Consider the following 18,777-nt stretch of genomic DNA (forward strand, 5'->3'; position numbering starts at 1 on the left):
ATATGTGTGTATATATATATATGTAGGTCCTGGTAAAACTTGGGTTATAAATAAATAGTTGGTTTTCTTTTATTAGAAAAACTTGTTGTTAAATGTGTAAGATGTGGCAGTGGCATGCATCATTAATTCATTACCGACAGCTTAAGAGTGAAGACAAAAGAACCCAAGACCAAACAAAAACACTGTGTTGAAAACATGATTGATATTTTAATGGTAGGCACTTTGGTTTGTAGTTTGGTCAGTGCTGTTTGCGTATGGATAATTATCTCTTCCGGGTAGGTTGCTCTGCGGCCGATAGTATCATCTTTTTACTACAACTAAAGAGGTGTCTCTTTAGCAGCCAATTCCATGTTAAATTTCTCATGAACGAGCGGTGAAAGTGTAGTTGCAGTATTCGTAGCTTTTCTTTTATTTTTTGTATATTGTTGGCATTTTATAAGAAGACGAAGCTTTGAAGCAACAAACTTTCTCTTCTTCTCTAAAGATTGTGCTGGAATCTCCTGAATTCGCCCAAATACTTTCAACCAAAGAACACTGCAAACCTCAATGACACTTTGTATTTAAGAATTGAAGGTAAAAATATCCCCCACTTCCATTTTTTATTATAAACCAGTCTTGTGTTTTTGCTGATTCATCAATTTTCTTCCATAGTTTATGGCTCTATTCATTTCTTGCATGAATTTAGCTCGTACTTGAAAAAGAAAAATAGACTGCTAGACAGTTTTGGATTATTGCTATTATTATGGTTTTTCATTGATGAAATAATTTGTTGCAAATCCTTGATTGAAACGATCAATCAATTTAGTAAACAGGCTCTAGCTAGAAAGTTTCTTTATCTGCTTTTTCTTCTTCTTTATTTGTAATTAAACTGTAGGTAAAGTGAAGCTTTTGCTAAGATGTTTCCTTTTGCTGATAATCAGAGAGCAAATTTTCTAAGCATGGAAGTAGTCTCGCAGCATTCCCCTCCATGCTGTCATTTAAACAGGAGATTATTAGTAAAGAAAAGATCAAGTAGACAGCAAGTAAAAATCCCTTTGTGTAGAAAACGAAGAATTTTGTGTAGCAAGGTTCATTACAGAACTGAGTCACGGGCATTATCTAATAAAGATCACTCTTTGCTGAATGGGAAAGTTACAAGGCCATCCAAGCCTGTTGAAGGGTTCAGTGGGGATTCTAATGGTTACGTGATTGGTAGTGAAGATGAAGTTGGAAGCATGTCAGAAACTGGGGATTCAATAACCATGGTTTTGATTCCAGGGCTGCCTGATGAGTCCAATGGTGAATGTGGTGCTCCAATCAGTAGTTGCTTCTGGGAGTGGAAACCTAAATTTAATGTGCATTATGAGATATCCGGTTCTCAAAATGTGAATTCTCCGCCGTTACTCTTTCTTCCTGGTTTTGGTGTTGGTTCTTTTCATTATGAAAAACAGCTCAAGGATTTGGGTCGTGATTATCGGGTATGGGCAATTGATTTTCTTGGGCAAGGCATGTCATTGCCTACTGAGAATCCCACATCCTCCTCCAAGGAGGAGGATCTTGTGTGGGGATTTGGGGATAAAACTGAACCATGGGCTACTGATCTGGTTTACTCTATGGACTTATGGCGGGATCAAGTTCTCTATTTCGTAGAAGAGGTACTAATAGACTTGCATTGTAACTTTAACCCGCTCTTCTTTTGTAACGCATAGCTTGTCAAGCATACAGATCATATATCTTTGTTGCATGCATCTTTATTTAGATCATAGTACTGGTGCATTTGAGACTTCATGCTACATTTGCTTATTGCCATGACTTTTTGTTTGTGCATTTTCTCAAGGTTACACCAGTTTAAGGGGAAGTCGTCCTTCAGTTCATGTTTACAAAAATCTCGTTTTATCGTAAGGCTGTTTTAGTTTGTGAGTGTGCTAATTATTGCATTGCATGGCGATTCAAGTCTTTTTCTACTTTCTCACTTTCAAGAGAACTGATTGATGGTTGTGAAAAATACTATTAATCCAGGAGCACGTTAGTTGCAGGAAGAGATCCACATCCTCGTATTTATATCTGAGATTGTGAGCAATCTGCAATGGCACTTGAACATCTCACCTTAAACAAAAAGACTAGTCTAGGGATAAATTCTCGCATTCTAGCTAAAGTGGCTTTAGGATTTTGATATAGTAATCAAGTAACTTTCTGGTTCAAATAAACGAATGCATTGATATAAAATAAAAGCTGCAATATTGACCTTAGCTTCTCTCTCACAGGTCATAGGTGAACCAGTTTACCTCGTAGGGAACTCACTAGGAGGATTTGTTGCTCTATACTTTGCAGCACGTAATCCTCAATTAGTGAAGGGTGTTACACTACTTAATGCAACTCCTTTTTGGGGATTTCTACCTAATCCAATAAAATCTCCTAGACTAGCAAGGATATTTTCATGGTCTGGAACATTTCCTCTACCAGAAAGTATCAGAAAGCTGACGGAATTTGTGTAAGTTCCTTATTCTTTGGTATTAGATTATATGGAGCTCTCATCATGTAACCACCATATTCCATCAGAGTTTAAACCTAGCAAGTTCATTTTAAACCCCATAGATGGAGCTCCCCACCCCCCTCCCCCAAACCCAAACCATGTTCCTAAGATTTTATAATACTTGTGTAGAGTTCGATTGTATATAAGTTTAGATAAGCACAGAAGTATAACTTCCCTAAAGTGGAAGATCCTGGTTTGGTTATGTTATTGAGGTTTTCACTTGGAAAAGAGGTGAAGTTATTTTGCAGTAGTTTCCTTCATTTTGAGAGAAAATTTATGGGAGTCTCAGAAAGGTTGTATTTGATATCTTTTAGTACTCCAGTCTAGAAGCAAGTTGCTGCACTTTACTTACTTCAAATCTCTTATTGCTCTTACTGGGCTTCTTCTCCCACTTTTTGATTTCAGCTGGCAAAGGATAAGTGACCCTGAATGTATAGCAGATGTACTTAGACAGGTATATGCGGATCATTCTTTAAATGTTGACAACGTGTTTCATTGTATTCTTGAGACAACACAGCATCCTGCTGCTGCTGCATCATTTGCTTCAATCATGTTTGCTCCTCAAGCAGAGCTTTCCTTCAGGGAGGCTTTATCAAGGTATGTGATATGAGTAGCTTTGAACTCTTGTATGGAGAAATCATGTGCATTCTATGTCGAAAAGGTAGCTATCAGCTTCAAATGATGAGCTTTGAGTATCTTGTTACTTTTAGGTGTGATATGAACGGTGTGCCTATATGTCTCATGTATGGAAAAGAAGACCCCTGGGTGAAGCCTGTGTGGGGTCTTGAGGTGAAAAAGCATGTTCCTGAAGCTCCGTACTATGAGATCAGCCCGGCAGGGCATTGCCCTCATGACGAAGTTCCTGAGGTATGTTGTCACTGGTTCACCGCCTGCTTTTCACATCTAATCCCTGATAATAGAATCTTGTAGCATTCTTTTCTTTCAGCGGTAGTCCATAGGTAATAAGGTGGTGATTGATACTTGGTTGTTGGAAAGAGCAAATGGAATCTCAGCGCTTGTTATGTTTTACCATTTTGGTTAATACAGGTGGTAAATTATTTGCTACGTGGATGGATCAAAAGCCTGGAGTCTCAGGGTGCAGCTGCATTACCCTTGCTAGATGACATGCAATCTGAAAATATTCAGAGTAGCATTGCCAAGGACTTGGAATTTGTGAGGCAAGGATCAAACAAATCTGTGATTGTGCGATTTATGGGATCCAGCTTCTCACTTTGGAACAGGATGGAATCCTACTTTACATCTTGCTTTGCCAAGTTGGAAACCAAATAGCAATAACAGACTAGTTCATTCTTTTTCTCTCTCTTTTACTTTTATCCATGAGATCATGTAAATTTCATATACATTCTAACGTGGTTGTATGTGTGATTTCATATATGATGGGTTCCGAATGAACCCTGAATACGGATTTTGGGTTCCCTGTGTGTGTGTGCACGGGCTTGAAAATATAACAAATCACGGTTTACTTCAAGTTTCATGGCAATTGGAAAAGAATTGCAGCAAAGGCTTTCGGAAGATGACGTACTTGAGAAGAAAAACACGTGCGTTGCTAATGTTATCCCTTCATTAAGATCCAAATGAAGCAGCCACCAATGGGTTCTCCGGCCAAAGGCTTTGATCGTTTGGTTCCTAGGCAAAAAATTAAATGGCCAATAATAGTATAAAGTTTTAGCTTGAACTTTCCCATTATTTCCTCCCCTTTTTTATCCCTTTTCAACACTATTTCTCTACAAATGGGGGCAAATAGTCCGGGAGAAACCAACTACCAAAAGTAAAGAATCTACCAGGTTAAAAAGAGGTAATAATAATAATAATAATAATAATAATACCTTAAGAATAGTGTGTAGTTGTCTTAAAGCAGAAAAGCAAAATTATTACTTATACCAGTGCATGTTTATTTAGTTTGAATACCATTTGTAGGTGATAAATGGATTTAATATCCCGTGCAAAGATGTAAAGGTATTTAAACTTCAGTTAAAATTGAATTAACTGACCAAATCAATCTAATTTGATTAATTGATCTAGTTCGATCGGAGGTCAGTTAAAAGTTTGTTAAAATATCGTTAACAGTTAATTCAGTTAAAAATCAGATAATTAACCAAACTTAATAAATAATATTATATATTATTTGTTTTGGACTATTATTAGTTCAATTAATTGATTAATTCGATCAAATGAACATTATAATTTTTTTTACATGCTTTATACTTGGTTTAACAAAGAAAACACAAAATATATAAATTTCAATTAATTCGATTAACCGACCGAATTAACCAAATTATTTCAATTCAGTTAAATTTTTTTGAAAAAATTTTGATTCGGTTAACAATTAAAGAATTAAAAAATTCGATCAATTCTGTTAATACTAATTCTATTCGGTTAAATTGGTTAACCGTTTGAACACCCCTATAAAGATGGGCCATGATTTTTGTCTTTCCCACGAGCAAGCACTCTAAGGCTTAAAAGAAATGCCACAAAAGAAAATGCAGAAGAGAGTGCTTAAATACAAATCAAAGAAAAGGAGTGACACTATGGAAACACTTAAAAGTTTCAAAAATGCAGATCACTTTCAATGAAATTATAAGATATTAAAACTCTGTTTTGCGTATTAATAATTAAAAAAAAAAGAAGAAAAAGAAAGGAAAAAGAGCATATAGGTTGTACAACTAATGGCCATGCAGAGACCATCCCACCCACCCCCCACCCCCCAAAAAATAAATAGCAACAACAACAGGAAGTCAAATCCAATTCAGTCATAAATGGAATTTTTGGCTCCGAAAAAAGGGGTTAAAAACTGAAAACTGAACTAAGCAAACTCTGCTTTTCAATACTACCAAAATGTCTAATGAATATAATCAACAGTATCCTGAAAACTATTTCAATACTACCAAAACAATGTGTCAGGCAAGTCAATATTTAGCAGGACGGATGTAAAAGGACCAAAAGAACTGAAGTCCTGCAGCATCAATTAGGAGGAAACCATTCTTGTGTACATCAAAGGGTGCATCAGTTTCTCCAGTGTGTCACCAGAAAAGGAAAACATAAGCAGACTCGGGATTCCATACTTGGAGATTTTTTGCCTTTCTATAACTTACCTTACATTCTGCCTTGTCTTAATCATCCGCTTTAGAGTTGCAAGCCAAAAGTTGCACTCATCCCACTCACTAGTAGTAAGAAGAACCTATTCCAAGGAAGAGGTTAAAAAAAAAAATTTTGAAGCACTTTGAATTGCCAGCAATCATGAGGAAATCAGCATAATATTATTTTCCCAACCATACCTGGATTTGTAGAGCTGTACCAAAATCATTATTGTCCAAAGCCTGGCAGAGTTGAATAAGCTTATCGGAAGCATTTTTTGAAATGTCTCCACTGTTGAGCTTGGCAAACAAGGCACCGATTTTTTTTGAATTGTCTTCCATTTCACGCTTCTTAGCTGGGTTTGCTCGTGAGCCTCCCAGTGCTTGAGATGTTTCATTGAAAAGTCTGGTTAAGGTTGTGATTACAGGTTTCTGGTGTGCTGAAAAGCAAACAAGGTAGTCATTACCAACAGCACTTTGTATCAGCATAAATATGTGTGTGTATATCTTCATCAAAAAGTTGCTGCCAACCATGAATAGATATTTATTATATTTCTTAGTTATTCTTCTTCTGAAGGTTAATTATGTAAAGTCATCATTACTCAATTTTTTGGATAGTAAATCCTCAGTCTTGAATAACCTATATAATGTGGTGGATGGATCACATGCCTAGCAGAGTATTTGATAAACCAATAAAAATGTATGAAGTATGATATTAACATTAGCAACTAAGAAACTAGCAAATACCAGGGACATTTGAAGTATCAACAGTCTGCATGGTTGGTGGAGGAGCAGCAGGTGCTGGAGCTGGTTGTAGTAATGCTGGCTGTGTAGGGCTGGATGGTTGCATTGGGCTCATCCCAGGTCTTTGAACAACAGATGCATTAGTTACTGGCATAAATCCTGTAGATGCTGGGGGGGGAGCAACAACTTGGGGCATTTTGGGGCCAGGAACTGATCCCATTTGTGATGGGACAGATGCAAGTGAACCAGAAGCAAGGGGTGCAGGATAAGTAGGGTTGGCACTACCCTGGAAGGCAAGCAAAAATAATTCATTATACCAGTCTCAAAAAAATAACTGGTATTAAACATGAAACTAAATGTAGTTATACAGACAGGATATAACTGAGAAGCCAAGGTAGTTGGCTGCTGGTATTGATCTGCATTTCGTAGAACAGGAGGATTAGAAGGAATAAAGGGTCTAACAGCAGGCTGAGTGGTGCCAGATGAAGGAGCGAAATTTGCCTGGAAGGACAGCAGAAACTATTTAGTCAAGCATGAAGCAGATAATAAATGCAAAGAACATCATGCACATATGAAATTAGAAAGTCAAAACAGAGTGCTCATTTGGACAGCAGAGAGCCTCGTCTACCAAATGTCTTATCTTTTTTCTAAATTTGTTTGTACTGCTGCTTGGGTCGTTGATCAAACCAAGGTATGGATAAAATTAAATCCAAGCAAACAGATGAAGCTGGTTTAGTTCGGATTTTATTTTGTCTAGTTTTCTCCACTCCCAGTGGGTCTCAGAGAAAACTAAAGGCTCTTTGTAAGTTGAAAACAGTCAGGATAATGAATACCAATTGAAAACTAAAACCCCCAATATTCCATGACATACCAATCCCATGGTGTCCTAGTTAAATGCAACCTTTCACTCCAAAAATCTCCAAACAAAATTCCCTTTTTCCTCAGGAAACATACAATTGGATGGTATGACAGATAGAGAACAACCCAAAATATCCATTTGAACTAAATTATCTATAGGTGTTGAGATCACATATATATCAGGATAAAAATAAAATCAGAAGAAAAGTATCATCAGAACTTAGAAATTGCTTAAAGTCTACCATCAAATAGAATGCCATGCACCAAAAAGAAACTCAATATAACATACCTGGGATGCATGAGGAGGAGCAGGGGTTGGAACAAAGATATTGGCAGGAGCTTGATACGAGGCAGGAGGAGCATATCCTCCATATGATGGAAAAGAACGCTGATAACTTTCATCATAGGTAGTAGGAACATTTGGCTGAATTTGCGATGTGGCTGACTCCTAAGCAATGAGAGAAAGTAAACAAAAATACGAAAATCATTCACAGCACCAAAATAGATTATCTAGGAGCAAAACAGATATCAAAGACCATTATAAAAAAGAAAAGGACAAGAAAAAGCACCGGATATAAATGTCGCGAAGGGTCAAAGACTGGTCCACTTGTTGGATGAGAATTACCAAAACTAGCAGATTTAGTTTCTTTCTCTGCAATAGTAAAAGTACATATAAATATAAATACATATTACTTACCAGCATGACCTTTTTCATATGAACTATTTGCATAAATATAAAATAGCAGTGGTAGATAAAAAATGCAAATGTACCAGCACTATAGCAGTAACATACCAGGTTCCATAGAGAGTGCTATACGATCTTTTAAGATCTCGAGTTCGGGTGACAGCTCATAAGACCCCAAGAGTTTCAGGTACTCCATTGCTACCATTAGAAGCCCCTGACTAGCCAAAATTTCAGCATATTTCTCAACAAGCTTGCATAGAGATGCACTAAATTGTTTCTGTCCAGTTGCCAAAGCCAAGACAATGGTCTTTTCCATCATATCCTAGAAAACAAAAATTTAATGTCAAATTACTAGACAAACTTAATTTTGAAATGCATTGGTTCTTCAAATTGCTAACTAACCTGGAGAAGATCAATGTAAGATTTCCCATCATGTTCAGTTGTCAGGCACCTTGACCAAATCTCTACTGTTTTATCAATGTTTCCAGCGCATATATAACAAAGAGTTGCTGCCAGAGTATTACCAGAGGCCATTAGTTTTGAAGCAAGCGAATCACAAAGTACAGTCCACTCCTCTCTCTGGGCAAACTGCTCATCAAATATGATAAATAAGTCCATAATAATAGCAACAACAACTTAAATATTTTGTTGCTACACCACTACACATCCACTAACAAATAGAAACTTACTGTACAGAAGAGAGCTAATGTTTCTTTCCAGAATTTCAAAGGTCTGGTCTTGACAAGGCTCATGAGATCATTGTTCACCATTGCAGAGACAACCTAAAGACAAACAGAATATTTAATACACTAAGAAGAACATGGAGTTAATAGAATATAATCAGCAGAAATAGTTCATATCTTGGTTCCTTTTTTATCAAGATAAGTGATAAAATCCTTCAGTAAGCAAGTATATAAACTTAATTCACCTTCAGGTATGGTGAATGGCTAATCTTTAGATATTGGTCACATGTGCTCTCCCATAATGAAGCACCACCAACATGAGCAATAACTAAAGCATCAGACATTTTATTTGCTGCAATGCACTGATTAACAGCCCCTTTATAGTCACCCACCACCAAAGCGCGTTGAACAGAATCATTAAATGATTGATCTACACTTTCCTCCAGTCCATCTGATTCTTGAGGTATTAACTCTTCGCTAGGAACTCCACTCTCAATGGCAAAATTATCACCAGATGGAGAAACAGGCGTATCAGTTTTGGGACTTGGAAGATTATTGAAGAAATCTTCGCCATTATCAGCTGCAAAGAGAGTAGCTTCTTTCTCAACTTCATGGCCTACTTTTTCTGCAACTTTATCCTCAAGTGTAATATCATTCAGACTACATGAGAGGTCATCTTGTACAGTATCTTTTTCTTCTGCAGGTAGACTAAAGCCAAGATGCATAAGCAACTTTGTCCTAGCTGTTCCATCATCTTCAAACATCACCTTCAAGAAGCCCCATGTTTCTCGATCATCCTGAGATCTGCAGATGATTTTTCAAAAGAACCATCAAAAGTATTCATTGGAGGAAGTAGAACAAATTATTTGAAGGAAATGAAAGAAAGTAACTACAATTTCTTAATTCAGACAACATACTCAGACTCTTGAGATTTCTTTTCGCATAAAACCCTTAGAGAAGACCTCTCCCCATTCTGTATCGCAGATTCAAATTCAGATGAACGGCTGACCAGGCTTTCTTCGGTAACTAAGTAATGCACGAAAACCTAAAAATAATACATAGGACCAGAAGATCCCAATAAGAAGAATGTTGGTGGCATTTAAATAAAAGAGAAGAAAAAATAAATAACCTTGCTGATATATTACCTCTGATGATGCAGAAGTACCTACACCAGATGCCCGAGGGCAAAAAGAGACCATTTTTCCTCCAAAACCAAAAGAAGCCCCAACAGGACGTTTATACCATTTTGGAGCTCTCAAAGACACTAAACAAAAAGACATCAAAACTAATTAGAAAAAGGAGTACCAATGAGAACATATATTATCCCAGAAACTTGGTTTAACAGAGATAAATGGTATAGACTCTTTAAGCAGAGTTGGTCCATGCCTGTCTATCTTCCCCAACTTATATTGGCAGTCATAAACCATGTCTCCTTGAATGCCAAAGCTTAGTTCTACTAAGGTCAAATTATGACAAAGGAGGGAGGAAAGATAGCCTAAGCTCAATCCAAGCCTATCCAACCCAGTCTACAATAATACATGGAGAACATCTACTTCTACCAGAAGCAAATTGAAGGCAACCAAACCAACTGCTGTGTTCGAACATATAATTATGTTTCAGGAGTTACCTGCACCAAAATCACCCTCCCCAACACCATATCGGCAGCAACCCTGCAGAATAAAGGTAAAAAATTACCCAAAAGAAGTGCTAAACCTAAGGTTCAAGGAGGAAAGCTGAGAGATCTGACAAGTATCATTTTCTTAGACAAACAAGCAATAATAATAGGCTTCAAACATTTGCCAGACTAAACTACAAAATAAACACTTCTCTCAAAAAGCTACATAAAATCCCATCCATAAACAAATAAATGATAATCATAGGCAGAAAGCAATTGATCGATCATATAAATGTTAAATTTCTTAGAAATTTCTTAACATTAACAGTGATAGGAAAGATAAACTGAGCAAGGTTGCACCTCAATATTGTAAATTCCAATCTTGCCATCAAAGGAAGATGCTGATATCACTCCAGGTATCTTTGGATACCAGTGAACATCAAAGTTCCAGTTCGTACCAGCAGGCAGTTCACAGACAATCTATGTCAAAAAAAAAAATTAAAAGAAAAACTCATATTCTAGAAATAACTTTTTTGATAAGGAATAGCCAGAAAAAAAAAAAAAACTGAACCAAGTCAATAATTAACTCATTCCCCCACCTCTCCAGTAACTGTATCCCAACAAATAGTCCTATTATCTTTGGCACATGTCAGCAAATAAGAGCTATCAGAGGGACACCATGCCATTGCAATTACACCTGCAACAATACATGCAGTCAAATATAAGAGTTTAAATAAAACAACTGTGATTTAACATACGAAAAAAAACTACCTAGAAAAATAATGCATAAACCTATATATGAATAGGGGAGGGATAACTATCAGAAAAATTAAACAACAGAAGACCTATACCAAGAAAGAGACCCAAAAGCAAAGAGGTAATTTGCAAGCTTAAGCAACACATCAAGCATGGTTACCTTTTGTGTGCCCTACAAACTCCTTCACTGGTGACATTATGTTCCGCATGTCCCAAAGCTGCTCACAGAAATACCAGAAGTCAACAAATTCTGAACATATAGTAACCTAAATAGAAGCCCTATTAACAAGATCATTACCCTAAGTGCAGGGGAACCATCTTCATCAGATGCAACAATAAGTTGAGTGGCAACATCAGGATGCCACTGCAAAACAGAACTTCTTCTTCTAACTGAATCTGCAAAGCTGTCAATTAAAAAAACAAAAGATAGAGATTAGATCAAATGAAGTGTCAAGGTCATAATGCAGATAACATGCTGACAAAATATTCACTAGGTAGATAACATGAATTTACCTTATCACTGGTTTTTGCTTCTTCAAGTCCCAAACAACTGGATAAATAAAAGCATACATATTACCTTCCCTGATAAACTTAAATGACAAGACAAATAGACAAGTTCATTTCCTCACCAGTCGTTCCATTGTATGAAGTTGATGCCAATATATGTTGAACCTTGCTATTCCAAGAGAGAAATGAAATTTCACCTTGAACAGCAGAACCGCTACCCTGCACCATGACCACAAGAACTGTGTAAAATCGGGTATTTTTTATAGATTGTTTCCTAAATGAACCACAAAAATATATATATGGAAAAAGCAAGCTTCCCATTTTAATGATAAGGCAGATACATGGAAGGAAAAAGCATTTAGTAGAACACTGGCAGCATAATAGACTCATGACATTGTTTCCAATTCAAAAAGTTATGGATGATTGGTGCACACCCTAAGAGGCGGAAAATGAGAGGGTTGTGCAGGTGTTGCCAAATCCCAGATGCAGATTTCACCATCATCTGCCCCAGACGCTAGTAAGTTTGGAGCAAAGGCATTGAACTCAAGACCACGAACCTAAAATATGGCAAAACAAAATGAAGTAAACAGACTATGCAATCCTCAAATGCTTGATGGAAGTATCAAATATGTAAAAAGATATCAAACATTTATTAGAGAAAAGGGAAACTCACAGGCCCTTTGTGCCTTGAAAGATGTCCAATCAGAGCTTGTTCACTTGTCTCGGAGCTGGGGAAAGAAAGCAAGAACAAATTACTATAACGTTATCATATATAGTAAAATATCTAAGATGATGTCAATTGTTTTCAAACCGTGAAAAAACAAAGCTAATAAGGAAATCAATGTCCCAAGACATGATAAGATTGTTAAAGAAACCACAGTAGCAAAAAAGTACTAGTACTTATTAACAAAAATAAAAGAAAAAAAATCTTAAAAGTGAAATGTGAAAGTTATCAAATCCAATAATCTAGAAAACAAAGTCCATAAGCGAGGAGATGAAAAAGTCAAAAGGTTACTCTTCCCAGTCAAAGGGTCCCAATCAAGAACCATTTTAGGAAAAAAGAAATCCCAAAAGATGAAGATATTCGTTTAATTTTTTGATAAATGCAACATGACACATTGTAACCAGCAAGACCAGGGAACAAAAAATTTCCAGTGATTTAACAAATATTCTTTATTTTTCTATAAATCATCCAGTCATAACCAGGCACAAAAGAACCAGCCTGACTTACGATTCAAATACTGAACAATGAACCTCCAAGTTTCATTCACTCTCGCTACTAATTCCTAACAGCAAAACAGTACCATTGACAAATCAGACCAAATGCAAACCACTCCTCTTGACTACTCAAAGACAGTGCAAAGATCAGACACGGCAAACTAACATTCATTTAACTTATAACAGCTCAACACAAACAAGGCAATAGAAATTTACTTGGGAACTGAATTTCAAAATATTTCAGCCAGAATTAATTCCGTCCAACCATTCATCAAATAATGTAATAATAAATAATCTAAAGCTCATAAATTGTGGGCGCATTATTACTAAATCAAATCATAAAAATTCTAGCCTTAAATTAAACAAGCTCAACAGCTTAAATACCAATTTTTATAGACCATATGAAACACGAAATTCCCTTCGGTACCCAATTGATCCACTCCAAAGAACCAGGCAATTCAATGTAAATAAGTACCAAAAAGTATAGAAAGCTGAGATAGAAAGTGTATAAATGCGCAACAAATAACTCCATAGTATATAGCAACTTGCTAGAAGGCAGTCACCCTTTTACACAGACATTATATACAATTAAAACCCGCAATATACCCAATTACCTTAAAGATTAAGAAAACTGCCTTGCAATTTACCACATTTCCAATTCAACTGAAAATTAAGGTGAATTAGATAAAGCAAACTAGATGCATATTATAGAGAGAGCTTATAAAAATCCAATTTACCCAAGCAGGGTTAAGGGATTCCAAAGATCGATGTTGCCATCAACGAGGCCACCAGCAATGAGCCCGGGTGAAAACTCATCGGAAGCGGATCCGTTCTTGGCCCAAGTGAGGCGGTTAAAGCGCTCTGAGCTGGGATACTCGCCTACGACGGTAAGCTCACGATCGTCATTCTGGAAATCAAGCTTAAAGATCTCTAGACTCGCCGATGAGCTGAATGATAGATCCACTGCTCCAGCCATGGTCCCCGCTGCCATATATGGCGCGTCCGGCGCCAGTGCCACTGACGCCGATCTATTCACCCCTTTTATACACGCCATTTGATTAAAGGCAAATTTTTTACGTTTCCTTATCCCAAAAATGCCTATTGTTTTATCTTTCGGTACTAGTGGAAAAACAAACAAAGAGTGATAGTAAGTATCGGCGGATATATGAACTGAAACAGAAGAACTCCAACGACAGATCTGATTTGGATTAAAATGGTGATAATTTGGACAATTAGGCTTGATCTAATTTTGGGAAATTATTAAGGGAAGAAACAAAAAGAAAGAGCTCGATCAACGGGCCAAACAGAGGAAGATTTTGTGTTCGAAACACAGTGGAGTGAGGGCTTTTTTTTCTTCCTCTCTTCTTTTTCTGCTGGCGATGGAGGAGGAGACAGGAGAGTGGTAAACCGGTAATTTTATTTTATGTTTTGTTTTTCAATGATGAGAGACTTGGAGTTTTATCAGCACATCGAATCAAAATATGACAGGTGGATCCAAGAACCAACCAACTTAAAAAGACCCTTCATTTTGTAAACCGTTAATGCGAGGGAAACGCATCCTTATTTGGTTTGGGCTATGAATCTATCACACCCACAAAAGTGGGCATAATGAAATCATCCAAAAGCACCCATGGATAGAGTCCAATCCAATTGGACAAGGAAAATTTAAAAGTGCTTTTAATTTTAGGGCTAGTTTAATATTATTTTTGAAAAATGCTTTAAAAAAACAGTATAATTGAAAAGTATTTTTAAAAAGTTTGTTTAAAATTTAAGTGTTTAGTATTGCTGTCAAAGAGTACTTTTGAGAAATAAAATATCTATTTTAAACATGGTATTATACAATAACAAATATGCATTTAATTAATGTTTAAATTAATTAATATTATGATATTTGAGTATGAATATAAAAATAATTTATTATAACTTGCTGTTAACATTTTAATATATGAAATATAAATTTTAAATATTTTTAATCAATTAATATTAATTATTTATAAAATTTAATTAGAATATATAAACTATACTTTAAATATTTAAATATAATCATTAAATATTTGTAATTATATATTAACATATTTGTATTATTTTAAAAATAATATTGTGAAATAACGAGTTTCTTCCTTCTCTGCAGCCAAAAAAAAGAAGGGAAAAGGATGAGGGATGAAAAAGTAATTAAGCCAAAAGTTAAAAATTTTAACTTCTCCATTTGGTCAAAAATGATTTTAAAAAGTTAAAAATTTCATCCAAAAATTATTTGTTCAGCACAATTTTTCGTTTAAAAGTGATTTTCAAGTTAAAAATGCTTCTCCATAGCATTGCTAAACACAGCCTTATTAGGCTAACATAACATTTTAGTGGTTGCTTCAAAATAGATATATAAAGGCCCAGCATTTATAAAAAAAAGTTCTCAAATGAAGGTTAAACATTTCAAAGTTATCAAATAATGTCTAAATATTTTCAAAAGTGCTCAAATAAAGGTCAAACATTTTTATAGTGCTCAAATAAAAGTTTTTAAATGTTGTATATTAGGTTTCAAATAATGTTTTTATTATTTGATTTTCTTTTCAAGCAATATATGATTCAATTATTATATGTTTTATTCTAAACACAATATTCATCATTTTTATTACAAAACTACATTGACGTGCATAAAATCTTTTATTTGAGCACTTTTATAAAGGTTAAGCCCTTATATAACCATTTTAAAATATTTGACCCTTATTTGAACATTTGGCCATTTTATTTTCCTTTTACTAGTATTTGAGACAAACATGTCTGAAAAATATTTATCTATACTTATATTTTAAACTCTTGGGCCCTTAAACAGTTGAAAATTTATTTAAAAAACATTCATTTTATAAAATAAGTTTGAAGATAGTTTTTGCATTTTATATTTTTATAAGTTAATAAAATTACATGTGATGATATTTAAATATAAAACATAATGAATCTTAAATTTTAATTTTATTCTTTTAACCAAAACTTTATTTATTTTTACATGAATTTTAATAAGTATATTGATTTTTCTAGAAAAAACCCAAAAGAGATTTTACTTCAAATAACCAAAAGGCTATCAGCTATACATATAAACCAAAGCAGTAACAATATAAACACAGACAGAAAGAAAACTAGCCAATGAGAAAACAATAAGTGCTTAAAGTAACAACCTAAACAAACAAATAAATAAACAAAAAGATAACAACTAAATCCAATTGATTCCATTGTAGCAAACTTGATAGTAGTAGCAGCGATAATGTCAAAAACTGTCTTAACCATATTAGACATCAATTAAAGTTAACCCCCTCCTTTGGTTGAAGAACCCAATTAACCTTCACCACATAGAGGGGTCTTTTAACTCATTTTGAATCTTCTCATACATTATTAATGTCGAGTAAATTTAAATATAACAGGACCCCTTGTGTTACAGGTCACATAAAGGAGCTTGTCATCAAGGCACACTTGGATGATTCATCTTGTTTACAATGGTTCATTTGGCCCAACAAGATTGGCCGTTGCTTGAAAAAATTAAAGGTATCATCTACTTATTCTGATGAATATGTAAAGTAACTTCTATTTTACCATGGTTAATATTTATAATCCTCAAGGATAAGATTGTATAGAGTTTAAATTTTTTAGGATTCTCATCTTGTAGATAAACTTTAATCTTGACCGTCAATGTAATTTAAATTATACTATTGGATCTTGGGGAGCTCAAATGTAAATAGAGGTATTCTTCATTATTTTTAATCATCAAATTCATAGTTATTAAATACATTTGAGAGCATTTACTTAAACACCTTGTACGCATTGCATTTTTGTGGCTTTTTTGTTCAATTCGTGCTCCTTTGTTTTTTGTGTTTGCTTTCGCTTTATTTCCTTTGTGAATTCTCACTTTCGAGAGTAAAGCTAACTTAGGTAGACTTGAAGTTAAGGAATCGCCTAAGGCCGCACAGTTTGTGAATCTAAAGTTGTAGCCCTGTGACAGTTGGTATCAAAGCTAAGGTTCAAAGGCACCGGTCGAGATAGCGAAAGGAGAAAATGAGCAAATTGAGCCTAGGAAAACCTGTGGTGGGGGCAAGAAAGTTAATAAATCAAGAGATATCAAGAGATATGCTATCAACTTTAGAAATTCAAGTGGTTAAGCTTGAGGAATCCATGAGGGATGTGAAGGAAATACTCAAGGTAATTAAAGGACGCACCACAGAGTTGGACCCAATAAAAGAGCAACTTAAGGAATTGTTAGAAAATATTCATTCAAAAGCAGTTTTTTTTGCCCAAAGAAAAAATAAGATTTTGAAAACCGAGCTAGTTTGTGATATTTATAGTAATAATTTTTTTTACCAAAACTGTACCTGTGTTTTGCGTTAGACGGATCATTGTCGTTCCTGGCTTTCAACCGAATGATTTCTCTGTTATTCTCATATCATGAACTACTTCAAATGTGAGATTGAATAAATCAGTAGAACTATTATTCTCGGAAAATAGAATTTATAGTTAAAATTAAATTCTCACTATTTTCGGACAGAATAACAATATCTCAAATTGTTATTCCTAGACTTTTAACCTAACACTTTATAATTTAATCCAACCCAGTACATGTTTTTCTATTTCTCAAAATAGACATTGTTTATTAAATTAACTTAAATTAATTAATTTTCTACTTAAATAATTTTCTCAACCAATTCTAATTTCGTTAAAATCATGATAACTTTACCATAAAAGACTTTATGATAAAATATATTTAATTTACGCACTCAACGAATTTCACAATGACCAATTAATTTAATTACATTTTTGAACTTCAAAAAATTAATTAATAATTCAAAAAACCATAAATTAATTTTCTAGGTCATTTTCATTTAGTGAGAAAACCACATTCATTTCCAAATGTTTATCATTTCTCCAAATTTACCATTTATGTTCATTTAATTCAACATGCAATTCACTTCTGGTTCCATGAGCTAGTGGAGGGACCGATTGGACATGTGTGATTAGTGCTCATATTATTTATAATTAAATTCCAAGTTTTCACCAATTAGTTATAAACTCATTTAGTCACGAAATTATTTCACTATAGTATCGTGACTGAGCTCTCACTAATGGCATACCATTACGAAAGCAATTGGATTAATGTTCGTCCAATTACCTTGTCATAAGTGTGTTACCCTCATAGGATATCCTTAATTTCTTTAGGATAAATTCGCTTTCCTAATATGATCATATTTTATCTCATGATAATCATTACATTTTCCTTCATGAAAAGTCAATTACCATCAAATAGTAATCAAGTCATTCATCACAAAGATGAACAACCCGTAACCACATTTACTTTCATCTATAATGTAATGCCGATGAGAGTATATCATCTACCCGTGTCTTGGGCTATGAATTCCATCATTGTGAATGATGCTACATACTACAGAAGTTGTATACCCAACGCACTAGCTTTCAGTTCATTATCTATTTGAACTCAGGTTTTTACTTACACTAAAGTATACGAGTCACGCATACATAGTCCATCAACTACTCAAGATTATGGTATGCCACACTTTAAACGTCACAAGTGAATAAATCCATAAAACGGATTTAGGATATATTTTTCTTGGTCGAGTCCAATGTACTGTCAGTTTATTCAGCCACATTTATGTTTCTATCTTCTGGGAGTCATCCGCTCCGATGCCCTAGACAAGGCATCTCCCCAATTGGACTTGATAGACGACATATTAGTCATTCAATCAGTTTTCTCATTTCCATTTAAACTAAGGACATATTTAGATTCGTCTTGTAATACCCTCAACCCGATCTGATTAACCAGATCCATATCTTGGATATTACCACACAAATACAGACACAAGCTTAATTTTCTTATACGTTTTACAGATAATGGCAACTTACTTAACTACAAAATTTCAAACTAAAATACATAAGTAAATACAACTACAACACGAGGTAATTAACTTGCAATAATATCTAATTTAAAAACCTAATCTATTACAGATACCCTCAAAGTATGGATTTCTAACTAGCAATTTAGACTTTAAATGCGCTATTAACTCGCTTTGTATGCATAATGACCCGATACGCTGCTTCTTGGTGTAATCCTG

At 34.7% G+C, this 18,777-nt stretch overlaps 2 protein-coding genes across 2 annotated transcripts; one reads left to right on the top strand and one right to left on the bottom strand.

Moving 5' to 3' along the window:
* Positions 1–242: 242 nt before the first annotated feature.
* LOC105763776 (pheophytinase, chloroplastic) lies at positions 243–4,001 on the top strand. Its single transcript, XM_012582125.2, has 6 exons — positions 243–573; positions 921–1,634; positions 2,244–2,470; positions 2,918–3,109; positions 3,223–3,379; positions 3,560–4,001. Exons 2-6 carry the CDS (start codon positions 939–941, stop codon positions 3,800–3,802), a joined length of 1,515 nt encoding a protein of 504 aa, XP_012437579.1. The 5' UTR covers positions 243–573; positions 921–938; the 3' UTR covers positions 3,803–4,001.
* Positions 4,002–5,263: 1,262 nt separating this feature from the next.
* On the bottom strand, positions 5,264–14,094 carry LOC105763774 (protein transport protein SEC31 homolog B). The gene is made up of 22 exons (XM_012582120.2): positions 13,411–14,094; positions 12,129–12,183; positions 11,890–12,012; positions 11,578–11,674; positions 11,462–11,498; positions 11,247–11,352; positions 11,109–11,166; positions 10,792–10,889; positions 10,553–10,672; positions 10,205–10,247; positions 9,723–9,841; positions 9,495–9,622; positions 8,823–9,381; positions 8,584–8,676; positions 8,297–8,482; positions 8,003–8,216; positions 7,779–7,861; positions 7,499–7,657; positions 6,724–6,852; positions 6,355–6,637; positions 5,809–6,047; positions 5,264–5,711 (listed from the first exon to the last, which is right to left on the bottom strand). Exons 1-22 carry the CDS (start codon positions 13,725–13,727, stop codon positions 5,622–5,624), a joined length of 3,336 nt encoding a protein of 1,111 aa, XP_012437574.1. The 5' UTR covers positions 13,728–14,094; the 3' UTR covers positions 5,264–5,621.
* Between the last annotated feature and the right edge of the window lie 4,683 nt (positions 14,095–18,777).

This window comes from Gossypium raimondii, chromosome 12 (assembly GCF_025698545.1).
Source record: "Gossypium raimondii isolate GPD5lz chromosome 12, ASM2569854v1, whole genome shotgun sequence".
NCBI classification, from domain to species: Eukaryota; Viridiplantae; Streptophyta; class Magnoliopsida; order Malvales; family Malvaceae; genus Gossypium; species Gossypium raimondii.

Coding starts and splice junctions, on each gene's coding strand:
- LOC105763774 (XM_012582120.2), bottom strand. CDS start 13,727: ATGGCGTGTATAAAAGGGGTGAATAGATCGGCGTCAGTGGCACTGGCG. Junction 9,382..9,494: donor AAGAAATCTCAAGAGTCTGA/GTATGTTGTCTG, acceptor AATCATCTGCAG/ATCTCAGGATGATCGAGAAA. Junction 8,217..8,296: donor CTTACATTGATCTTCTCCAG/GTTAGTTAGCAA, acceptor TTTGTTTTCTAG/GATATGATGGAAAAGACCAT.
- LOC105763776 (XM_012582125.2), top strand. CDS start 939: ATGGAAGTAGTCTCGCAGCATTCCCCTCCATGCTGTCATTTAAACAGG. Junction 3,110..3,222: donor TTCAGGGAGGCTTTATCAAG/GTATGTGATATG, acceptor TGTTACTTTTAG/GTGTGATATGAACGGTGTGC. Junction 3,380..3,559: donor CTCATGACGAAGTTCCTGAG/GTATGTTGTCAC, acceptor TGGTTAATACAG/GTGGTAAATTATTTGCTACG.